General features: G+C 40.4%; 1 protein-coding gene across 1 annotated transcript in view; it reads right to left on the reverse strand.

Annotated features, from left to right (window-relative positions):
* UST (uronyl 2-sulfotransferase) overlaps nucleotides 1-12,849 on the reverse strand; it is a 276,029-nt gene that overhangs the window by 123,513 nt on the left and 139,667 nt on the right. The window contains exon 4 of the mRNA XM_034765450.1: nucleotides 1,025-1,104. Coding sequence (XP_034621341.1) covers nucleotides 1,025-1,104 — 80 coding nt within the window. The remainder of the gene's footprint in view (nucleotides 1-1,024; nucleotides 1,105-12,849) is intronic.

Consider the following 12,849-nt stretch of genomic DNA (forward strand, 5'->3'; position numbering starts at 1 on the left):
ATATATATTATTGCTTTATTAGATGATGCTTCCTTATGGACTAGTATGTCAAGGTTCTATTGGCAATAGGTGATTTACTATACTTATAATGTCTGGGGCCCTAGGGGCTGTGTGCATCTCCAAGTCTCACCTGAGCCAGCCACCCCTTTGGGTGTCAAGTGTGTATTTTTGGACTGTTTAAAGGGATTCGTCTTTTTGTTTGTATGATACTAATGTGTATTTCTCTCTCCACTATCTTTTCTGTTTTGTTTTTTCACTTATTTAATTCCACTTTTTGCCTCAGCTCCTCTTGCCTCCTCTCTCCCTCCCCACCCAGTTATCCTCCTATGCTGGGAATTTCCTTCTCACTCCTGTAGAATATATATTGGGAAGCAACACCCTACCCCTGAATTATATAACTTTTGCTGCTAAAATATGCAAGAACTGTATGCTGCTCAGGAAAATTTGCAATTTCTCCTTATCCACAAAGTGACTTTAATCCAGTATATTTTAACAATGGTGGCTTCGATAATTAAATGTCTCATAAGAATAAGAACATAAGAATGGCCATACTGGGTCACACAAAAGGTCCAACCAGCCCAGTATCCTGTCTACTGACAGCGGCCATTGCCAGGTGTCCCAGAGGGAGTGAACCTAACAGGTAATGATCAAGTGATCTCTCTCCTGCCATCCATCTCCATCCTCTGACAAACAGAGGCTAGGGAATCAACTGAAAATCTGGCAGGAACTTCATTAATATATGATACAGTACATAATTTTTTTTAAGCTGAAATGTCACTAACTAAAATTACCTCTTGTAGTTAAAAGCATGCAGTGGCATGCAGGCTGATTAAAACAAATTGTATCAATATTATGTAGCAAAAGTCTTACCCTTTGACCCTATTTGTGTAGCTTCCAGCATCAAAAGAGATTTTTCGCACAGCGATGACATACATTTGTTTGAAATTGAAGAGAGGCTAAAAGTTATTTCTATTAACCCAATAAAAAGAAACAAGAAAGCCTTGTAATTGGGAAAGTTCCTTACCTTGAAAAGTTGAGGAAATGAACGTGTCTGGTGAATAAATAGGGCTGCTCAGCAGTGCTTATGTTTTTAATCAATTCCATCTAAAAAAAATTAAACAAGAATTACAACTAAATCAAAATTACTGAATTAAACCAAGTTGTGTTTTTGGACAGAAATGGCGACACTCAAAAACGATATAATCATTTAGTAGTGGGCTTGTTACCCATGTTAAAAGGGATGGATGGCAGGGCATCATGAATCTAGCACAAATGTTACCATTGTAGCATAGGAATCAGTGTGCTATACCATGAGTTTATACAAATCCAAAAGTTAATTTCTACTCTAGACAAAGGTACAAACTGAAATCCTAATTCTAAACCTATCCACATCTGGATCTGAATTTTGAAAGTGGCCTCTATTTTCAAAATGGATCTAAACTACCTAACTACAATTCCAAAATGTGAAGTGTTTGAAATCTGCATCAGAAAATGTGGATTGAGACTATTACTGTCTTTACATAATGATAACAGTTCCTATCACCACCAGATTACTGAATGGGTGGATGTCTGCTCATATATAGAAGCAGACATGTCCCATTTCTTCTTTTGTATAGCATATTTAAAATGTGAATATAATTCTACATTTGACAGAAATCTCTCTTCAAATAATGGTCTTTTGGCCTACTGCTTTCAAGACATTTTTAGCAAGGGCTTTTAGAATTAAGTTAATTTATTTTTGCATTATTAAAGATAATTAAAACTTTTTTCATGTAAAACAGCTGACGTGAAAAACTGAGTATAATATATATATTATACTCAGTTTATATTAATAAATTCTCATGTGTGCAGACTTCTAGTTTTTACAGTGATCTGGAAAATGTCAAGGGCCTGAACATGTTAAGTGAAATATATGCAAAAAATTCCAAACATTCTTGTTACTCTGACTTCCTGACTTCTGCTCTCTGATTTTCTAATTGGCAACATCAAAAAATACAAGGCTGTATTAGAGAATAAAAGACGCCGAACATAACTGAATTTGAAGAGCACAATAATTATAGTGGTAATTTTACAAACTGGGTAGTGGAAACTAATACACAACATGGAAACAATCCATAAAGAAAAATAGCAATGGAAGAGGAAGAATTGCTCTAAAGTTCTGCTCTAACTTGTATAAATTCATATACTAAACACAAGTAAAATCAAAATTGAGAAGTCACGAATTTAGAAGATTGTTTCCCTCAATGCTATGAAATTTTTTCCCCTTAAAACTGTATGGCATCTTACTTGCCACATGCAAAAACAGACAAATCTAGCATCAGGCCTATCATTTAACAGATCTGAAACTAATAGAGTTCTAATGAGTAATCATGCTAAAAACCAACAGAAGTTTTATAGAGTTTAATATACCTATGGTCAAGAGACCAATTTCTATTAAAGAGACATCATTAAGTTATATAGGACAGTTTGAAAATCCTATAGAAAGAATTTACAGGAAAATGCAAATCTATTGTATTTTTCTATAAAGCAACTCCACCTTCTGAAAACAGCAAGGGAGAGAAGGGCATGCATCTTTCCTTCTCTTGCTCTGGGATGAGAATTTTGGAATGACACACCTACACAGAAGTATGCCAGGCTGGAGGAGGATACCTTACTGTGGAAAATGTAAAACCCACTTTTACTAACTGATCCCCATTTTGATCTGGTGGTCCTTTGTCACTGGTTTTAATTTATAGATCACAGTCTATTGTTTCTTATCCATTATATTTTTCATTAGCTATTTTAGGTTTTTCTAAGATGCCTATCGCAACTGCTTCCCAAGTGTCATGCCAATCCTTACATATTACACCTAGGAGTTAGAATAAAAGAAAATAAAAATCCCTGCCCTCAATAACTGATGTTCCCCCAGATATGTATGAGAAGCAATGATGCAGCCCTAGGGTTGTCTCATCTATCTTGTTAAGCATGGCCTTCTACTGATGGACTGTCATTTTTGCTCTACCATGTGAGAGATCAAGTCTACCTTTAACTGGCTGCAGTCTACAGAGATTATAAACCCCACGGAAGGGAGAGAGAAAAGAGAGGGCTGAAAGGGAGAAAGATAAGAAAGGAGGAGAGATGCTAAGGAAAAGAAGAAGGAGAGGGGGAAATGCTCGCTAATATCCTAATCTCCTACCAATGACTTCTTAAAGGGCATCAAATAGGTCTAATAATAACAGGTAATTAATCCTGGAGGCAATCCTGATGAGTCATGTGAAAATACGACTCACTTGACTAAAGATTTTATTAATTTTTTCCCTAATAAACCACAAGCTAGAGACGCATTGCAATTGTCCAGTGTAATCATTGTTAGAGATTAGTAAAAATGCTGTGGCAAAGAATCCAGGCAAAATAACTCAGAGAACTTGATGAGTCATTTTTGAATGCACAGAACACCGACATTTTCCAACAAGAGTTACTATCTCTATCAAACAAATGTCAGCGTGATACATCTGCTGGAAGGGTGGTGGCTGTATCTGTAAAAGATTGTCAGAATATCATGACAATCATCATCCCATTCAGAGACTTACCTAGCTCTGAGAAAAAAACGGAAAAGAGGTTGCAATGGTTAGAGCTCAGGCGTCATCTTTTAAAAACAAAACAAAACAAAAAAACTAAATTACAGGAGAAATGAAACAGCCAGAACTATATTAAAATACCAATATATCATTACAAAATTAACTGCTGATAAATATTCACTTCACCGTATCATCCTGGTGTTTAGAGTACTTGATGAAAAACATTAATTATGCACGCAACTCCCTCTTTAAAATATATTATATGACTGAGGTGAGGATGGTTGCATGCCCTATACCATATATTAATACAGGTGTCTCTTTCTCACAAGCACAAGTTTGGTAACAACAACTAGATCCACATTTTCCCACCTCAATAAAACTAGATATCACTTGACCTAAATGCCAGCCAGGCCAATGTAAGTCTCAGGAGTGGAATAGCAGAGAGCGCTATAGGTCAGCAATAAAGTGGATTTGGAGAGTTGCATGCTGCTATTTGCACAGCACCTGACTGCAACGTGTCTTGTAGCAGGAGCTAATTAAAGTCAATCTCAATTTCTTGAGCTACAATAATATCCACTCACACCTGAAAACAGACACAGGATTTTGTTTTGACTTAAAGCATGTTCATATTTAGAGGCTTAAGCTACAATGGACTCATCAGCAGATGAGGATAAGCCTATAGTATGTATATGAACAAGCAAGTGTGGTAAAAGACAACAAGAAAGGGAAAGTAGGGCCCAACAGAAACAGTGCAGATTTCAAAAAATGAGAAGGACATAGCAAGGAAATTACAAAAGAGTCTACGAGAAAAACTGTTAGAGGAAAGAAGCATAAATGAAAGTGGGAGAGGGAAAGAGGGACAGACTTTGTGAAGAAAATGGAAAGAGATGGAGTAGATACTAGTGCAAGCCATCACTGAGATCCTTCCCAGGCCAGCAACAGGTAGGAGGGAAAAAGAGAAATGAGAGGAAAAAGTCTAGGAGGACATAGATGGAGGACACAGAAGGAAGGAGAGGAACAGTAGGACATATAGATTTTTATAGGGGGGTAAATATATCAAAGGGCAGACTGGAGAAAGGGGAAGAATTAAGGGAGTGTGTTCATTATGATAAGGGACCTGAGGGAGGGTTCTATCATCTTTAGAGGGATTCATGTCCTCTCTCTGGATACTGCCATGATATCTCCTGCCAGGGATTACTTTTAGCTTAGATAATGGAGAGATAGTTCTGAAGAGCAAATAGTTTCCCTTTGAAATGCACTATATTACACTAAATGGTGCATACTATGGAACTAGGTTCCAGCTCACTCTTAACTTATTCCATTCAAACACAGGAGTGGAGGGAGAGGGAAGGAATGGGGAGTGGCAGGAAGTGACATCAGACTCCATGATGTCTCCAACTAATGCAGCCCTTGGCAGCACACCAGTGCTCAAGATTGGTTGCTGGCCAAAAGTGAGTACCTACTAGTATGTACAATGAATTGTACTTAAGAAAAAAATATATATAAGGCAGAAGTTACTCATAGGTATCTGGAAAATTAGCAAATAAAAGCAAGCCAGCCACAACTGCCTATCTACCCTACAAGAACAACTGTGCTAGCATAAGTTCTCTGCCCTGATTAGTGATGTCTCTGTTATAAAACAATTTATTATCTGTGTGAACAGAAAAACCTGGTTCTACAAATCTGTGAGGGAGCGGTGATTGAGCCCATAGAACAGAGTTTTAGTCTAGGGCCTGAATGAACGGTAAAACTCAAAGTAGACACTTCCTTCTCCTTACAGGGAAGCCTCAAGTTATCATCCTCATCACAAGGAGATTTTCAGTCATGCTGTGAGAAAACCCATCAAGTCAGGATGGATCAGCATCATCAGTGCTTGAATTCAGGCTGCTGCTGCTGCATTTTCAGCAAAAATCCACCAGGTGGCATAGTGAACTGCTCACAAGAGAACTGGATGGGGCCCCTTTATACCCTTTAAAGAGTATATATCAGGGGTAGGCAACCTGCGGCACGTGAACTGATTTTCAGTGGCATTCACACTGCCCGGGTCCTGGCCACAGGTCCGAGGGGCTCTGCATTTTAATTTAATTTTCAATGAAGCTTCTTAAACATTTTAAAAACCTTATTTACTTTACATACAACAATAGTTTAGTTATATATTATAGACTTATAGAACGAGACCTTCTAAAAACGTTAACATGTATTACTGGCATGCGAAAACTTAAATTAGAGTGAATAAATGAAGACTCGGCACACCACTTCTGAAAGGTTGCTGACCCCTGGTATATATAAATGTGGTGGAGGGCATCCAGCCATATCATTGATCAAAAACTAAAATAATTCGGACTTGAAGATAGAGGAAAATCAAGATGCACTATCAGTACTTATCAGCTCCCTTGCTCAGAGCAATTGCCTTTTGTCTTTTTATTTATAAAAAGCATGTTTTGTTCCATGAGAAACAAAATCAGTAGATAACCCTGCCTGAAGAATTTGTTTGCTGTCCAAGTGGTTTTTTAAACTGCTGTATTTCATCAGAAGTGAATTCAAGTTCAAAATGTAAAAACACTGAGGCTGGCATGACTTTCCAACAGCACAGTGGTGTCAGTTTACAATCTCCACTAATACTAATGCAAACACAGAAAGACACGCTTTTGTGCTCTCACCCTCTCCCAGAACATTTTACCTTCTTACTGTTTTAATTTCAATCTTTTCAAAAAGCATGCAAGGTCAAGTAGATACAGGTATCTCTAGGCATTGTTTATCACTTTCATCTGCACTGCACTTCATACTTCCTTTTGGTAGAAAATTCACATCTGCTTCATCATCACAGGAATGTAAATCAGTCTTCATTTTCATCTCTAAGATATTGAGAATTCCTTTAAAAACTTCCTAAGTGTCCATACTGCTCGGAACATTTTTCCATGGCAGGTTGTCTTTTATAAGCAGTTATTTTTTAAAATAAACTGACCTTTTATTAGTATTTTATAGTTCAAGTACATAAAAAGTTGACTATCCAAAACAAGGGGAGGGGGAATTATGTAATTTAACAGTCAGGGAAAATTGCTCTCAGTGGACACCTGCAATAGTAAATCAATACACAAGTACAGTCTTGAATCAGAGTCCAAAAGGGCTAAACAAGAGATTCATCTAGGCATAGGGCCATCTACTGATGTAAAGAAAGGTTAATTAGATATTATTAGTATTACAAGAACCACAAATGATATTAATGATTATTAATATCATATGTAGCTCTTGTAATACAATTTAAATTAGAACATCTGAACAGTCAGTATGACCTTTCTTGGAGTACCCAGGCACCTCACCAACACTTGCCCCTAGGATGAGAAAGTCTTGTCTGTGCCCGCTGTGGTTCAGGTCCCTGATTCCACAGGCCATGGGGAACACCAGCACTAACTTCCAAGCCTCTGCGGGCGTTGAGCTCTCTGTACAGGTCAGCGATAGACACACGAACCCCAAGTCCTCTGAACCTCCCTCTGGAGTGCCCAGTCCGTTCCATTGAACACCCTCAGAACTCTCATATTTGTTACTCCCACAAGAACGGTACACGCCAGCTTGCAAGAGTCAACTCCAGATCACCACTCTACTTAACACACAGCACTTACATATATAGGGAAAACAAGAATAAGTTTATCATCAAAGAACAGAGAGTCAAGTGATAGAGAGTGAGAATATTGGAAACAAATGGTTACCAATAAAACAAAATCATGACATGCTTTCTAGAGACTAAGCTTAACTAACATGGCATTCCCCTATGCCCTAGCTTACCCCAGGTCATTTCTCCAGAGGTTACAGTTTGGCTGAGACATCTTCTCATAAGATTAAGCCCACCGGCAGCTCATCCTCACAGAATGAAGGAATATGTGGAGGTTCATCTGCATCCCAGATATAGTTTCAAAAGTTCATTGTCTTATCCCTAACTAGGATAACTCCTGCTGTTTTTGTTTCTTCCTCCAGCCCCTGCAATCTATAGATTCACATTTTGCTCAGACAGTAAATAGGTATTCATTCTGAACCATACAATACTCAGTTTGCATGTGACCTGCCTGATTAAGGTAAGTGTCTCTGCTCCCCTGCCTGCCAGGAGTATATGGATCATCTTTTGGTGACCTGTCTTAATTACAGACCTAGAGAACATAATTTTCAGCATATATACATAACTCCTCACATGTTTTCCATGTATAAATCTTACAGTGGTCATGACTAAGGCTACAAGTATGTCGCGGAAGTCACGGATTCCGTAACCTCTGTGATACTGGGGCCCCGCAACTCCCTAGCCCTTGCGGGCAGCGGGGGACCCCAGAGTTCCCAGTCGCCCTGGGCAGCAGGGGACCCCCTAACTCCTATCCCTACAGTCAGGGGTCCCTCCCAGCTCCCAGACACTGCATGCAGTGGAGCAGGGTGCTGAACCCTCCTCCTTCCCCATTTTGTCAGGGATGTTTTTAGTAAAAGTCAGGGACAGGTCACAGCTTCCGTGAATTTTTGTTTATTGCCCATGACCTGTCCCTGACTTTTACTAAAAATATCCATGACAAAATGGTAGCCTTAGATATGACCAGTGTGACACAGGCTTTCAGTAAGCATCTTACATGACATTCTTTTTGTGAACCCATGGGATCCTGGTCCCCACATTCCCTCTGGCAGTTGTCATCAATAGGTCCTTGCGTGACAGACAGATACAAACCCATCCATTTATTTCCACAACAGAGCTTGCTTAGAACCACTTAAATGTTATCTGCTTTATCTCTAATTATCCACAGGCAGAGGATAGGATGGGCAAACTTCATGGGATAGGTTAAAGAAGGTGGTGAAGAAAACCCTACTAGAGCCTGTCTTAAGGGTATGCAGGCACATAAGGTACCCAAAAATGCTTAATTTTACTTGACTATAGTGAATTAAGTTAAGCACATGGATGAGTCTTTGCAGGATCAGGGCCTAAATATACAAGCAGAGGCAGGATGGGAGGAAGTAAGTATTATGATCTCCATTTTACAGATAGGGAACTGAAGCACAGAGATTAAGTAAGTTGCCTAAAGTCAGACAGGTAGCCTGTAGCACAGCCAGGATTTGAGTCCAGATCTCCTTAGTCCCAGCCCAGTACTTCACCACAAGACCAGCCTTCCTTTTGCCACTAAACAGATTTAAGATTGGCACTGTTAGTATACTAGATTAAAGACAGAGAAAAATTCCAGTCCACACACCTTTCTCACAAATACAGAAAATACAACAAACATGTTGACCAACAACACTTTGCTAGGAGATCAAAGTGCCACTATTCAGCAAAATACAATGATACATCATAAAAGATATGTAGCCATAAATTAGAATAAAAAGATACACAATGCATATCTGGGCACATCCACAACAGTTAAGCCTGAGCTCTGCAGCAACATGTCCACCACCATCTGTATTCCCTTAAATTCACAATCCAATAATCTGATAATTTAGGGGATGGAGAAGATTATATACAGGTTTGTCCTCTATAACTTGTTATTTGCTGCACAAGAAATAAATGCAGTCTTCTCTGGTATCTTCCAACATCTTGATGGGATCATAAGCGCCGACTCCGTGGGTGCTCCAGGGCTGGAGCACCCACAGGGAAAAATTGGTGGGTGCTCTGCACCCACCGGCAGCCAAGCTCCCCTCCTCACCCCCCCAACCTGTCCCACCTCGCTGCCTCCTCCTCCTCCTCCCCTGAGCATGCCGCATCCCCGTTTCTCTGCCTACCTCCCAGCGCTTGCTGCCATAAAACAGCTGTTTTGTGGCGTGACGTGCTCCGGGAGGGAGGGGAAGGAGCAAGAATGCGGTGCGCTCAGGGGAAGAGGTGGGGAAGAGGAGGGGCTGGGGTGGGGATTTGGGGAAGGGGTTGGAATAGAGCAGTGGTTCCCAAACTGGGGTTCCTGAACCCCTGGGGGTTCATGAAATGTTACAGGGGGTTCTCGGGAAAAAATTCCCTAATGGTGGACAGAGCTGTCGCTAGGGATCCCGGGCAGCACGGGGCCAGCAGCCTGGAGCCCCTGGACTTCCAAGAGCTAAGCAGATCAGAGCAAGCATATCTATCCCACTGAGGAGATTTAAACTTCAAGACTCCTTATAAGAAATGGAAAGGGAGGTGGATATTTTTTGCTGTTTTTAAAATTAAATAGGCAGCTAGTGTTGTTTTTAAATTTATTATGAAGAACAAGTTTAAGCTTTGTTGTAACATGTGGTGCTTTCCTGGACTAATCAAGACCTGAATGCTTGTGTAGGAGGCACTCTTTGAGTTGGCTTCTTAAATACCTTCATGCTGTTTCACATCTGATACTCCTTGATGAAACACAGGAGCCTTGTGGTATAACAGGCTTATTCAAGTAATACAAGCTACGAAAGTGAGATCTTGGAAGAGTGTTGCCATTTTCATAATGTAATAAAAATACAGTAATGATAAATAGTAATTAATAATAAATAGTGTGTAATAAGCATGTCATAAAAACAAATTTTATATTTCCAAGATCACTGCTTTTATAATTTATACTCAGGTAAAAGATAAAATCCCTGGGAATATTCATTTTTAGGAGGGGGTTCACGAGACTTGACATTTTAGTGAAAGGAATTCACAGGTTGTTAAAGTTTGGGAACCACTGGAATAGAGGCAGGAAGGGGGCGAGGTGGGGGGGGGGTTTTGGGGGGGGGGGTGGGAAGGGGGGCGGAGAAGAAGCGAGGAGGGGGAGGAGCAGGGGTAGAGTCGGGGTGAGGCCAGGGGCAGAGGGTGGTCGAGCACCCACTGGTGCCAGCAGAAGTCGGCGGCGCCTATGGATGGGAGTACAGTATAGAAAAAGATTATGTTAGTTGTAGTCCACTTTGTGTTAGCCTGAGACAAGTATTGTCAGGAAAGGAAAATGACCCTCCATTTTTTTTAGCAGCGAGATGTATCACAGTATCAAAATGAAGCAGGTAACTGGGATGAAAGATAGGACTCTGCTATGAAGATTTTAGGAGAAATCTCCCAATCAATCAGTGATGGAAATCCCATGAGAAACACACACAGCAAAAGTATACAGGAACAAATGGACAATTATGGGAGACGTTTCTTCCTAACCCCAAGTGGTTGGCTTACAGACTGTAGCACAATGGCTGATATTTTGTTTTTTCATACACAAAGAACAAGGGTATGTTATGAATTGGAATGGTTTTGTTTTATTTCCCATAAACTAAAAATAAAATTCTGGATGTAAGGACAGAATACAAGCAACAAAAAGCTCAGAGAAAGCATAAAAGCAATTAAGAAGCTTCCAGTTTAAAACAATGAGGTAAAATGTCCACTTATGGAAGGCTTCCATTGAAAATCTGCAGCATATGTTAAGGGGTCTGAACAGTATTCTTTTACAATTATTGAACACTATGTGAAGAGAAAATGATATTTTCCTCTAATACTGGTGGGAAACGTGACAATGTTTAAAAACTTGTGTTGTCTCCTGCAAGAGATGAGACGGTGTACAAGGGCTTAAGAAGTGGTTAAAAAGTATGTCACAAAACCAAAACTTTCTAGGTGAACGTTATAATTTTCATTTAAGAAACTGAATGGAAGGGATTTCCAGCTAGTTTATAATAGCTTTCCACTACTCATTTTCATGACATAAGGAACAAATTCTGAGCACTGTTCATACAAGGGAACTGACTTTGGGAGCAGCTCTGTGTAGTTTAATGTTAGAGGCCCAAACCTCAAAAAAGGTATAGGCGCTTCTCATTGAAATCAATGGCATTTAGGCATCTCTGAGGCCTGGTCTACACTGGGGGGAGGGGGAGAGAATTGATCTAAGATACGCAACTTCAGCTACAGGAATAGCATAGCTGAAGTCGACTTATCTTAGATCGACTTAGATTGACTTACTTCATGTCCTCGCGGCGCAGGATCGCCGGCCGCCGGTCCCCCATTGACTCCGCTTCCGCCTCTCGTAGCGGTAGAGTTCCGGAGTTGATGGGAAGCGCGTTTGGGGATCGATGTATCACGTCTAGACGAGACGCGATAAATCAATCCCCGATAGTTTGTATGAGTGTAGACGTACCCTGAGGATCTGATCAGAGTCAGCAAAGAAAAATGCTCACCAGACTGTGAAGACACCTTTGCCAGTGTGCCACATTGCAGGAAAAAAGACCTAGTCTCCATATAAAGACAGGTGATGGGGTTCACTTCATCTCAGAGGACATCAGTAAAGAGATGGATCATTGTTTCCATTATGGAAGGACATTGCACCAACTGTAACTATGGAAGTGGTCAACTACCCGCTTCTCCTCCTTCACCACAGGAACGAGGAGAGCCACACGTAAAGGGTGCCTTCTATACACAGGCCTGGGAAGACTATGATGGTGGGAAAAATACTAGTCCAGAAACTGCTACTTCTAATCTCTCCATTTTCTCCTCAGTTGAAGGCTGCATATGTACATGAAACTGGAGGAATGATCTGGCCTCATAGGTTTTGGTATAATATTTATTAATACTTAGTGACAAAGAATCTGCGGTAATACATTGTGACACTACATCCCATCTTTGTCATAGTAATATGATGATGATATGATTATGGCGTAATTATGATGCATTTTGTACAAGATGGGTCATGTAAGGTATCACTGGAAAAGTTATGATTTGAATATGAATAATGAATATATGGAGCTCTCTCTCTCTCATAGAACTGGAAGGGACCCTGAAAGGTCATCAAGTCCAGCCCTCTGCCTTCACTAACAGGACCAAGTACTGATTTTGCCCCAGATCTCTAAGTGGCTCCCTCAAGGACTGAACTCACAACCCTGGATTTAGCAGGCCAATGCTCAAACCCCTGAGCTATCCCTCCCCTCTGATTTGCTGAACATGATTATCTTATTTGTGTGCATATCGTTTTTGTATCTGAAGTTATAAATATTGACTATGTACCTGTATTTCAAATGTAGTTATACCTGGGTGACACCCACTAGGCAAGAGACTTCCAGTCTAGATAGCTGGTTGTGAAGGGCTATTCCAGGTAATGAGCCATTAGGGAAAACAATAGGCCTTAGGAGAAGCTTATCCCCCACCTGTGAGCCTTCCTGAGAACCCTCCAGACAGCCTGTAAGTAATGACTGCTATGACTCTGCAAGGGCATGTGACCAGCCCACATGATTCTGGACTCCATTTTGGGTGTCTACATTTTTCCACAAACTGGTCTGGGAACTGGTTTTGGAACAAAGGGTTCCCGCCATTTGCTAAAGCTATATAAGGCAGGGAGTGACGTCATCTGTTGTTCTTCACTGCCCCACAACTCAA

The sequence above is a fragment of the Trachemys scripta genome, chromosome 3, assembly GCF_013100865.1.
Source record: "Trachemys scripta elegans isolate TJP31775 chromosome 3, CAS_Tse_1.0, whole genome shotgun sequence".
NCBI classification, from domain to species: domain Eukaryota; kingdom Metazoa; phylum Chordata; order Testudines; family Emydidae; genus Trachemys; species Trachemys scripta.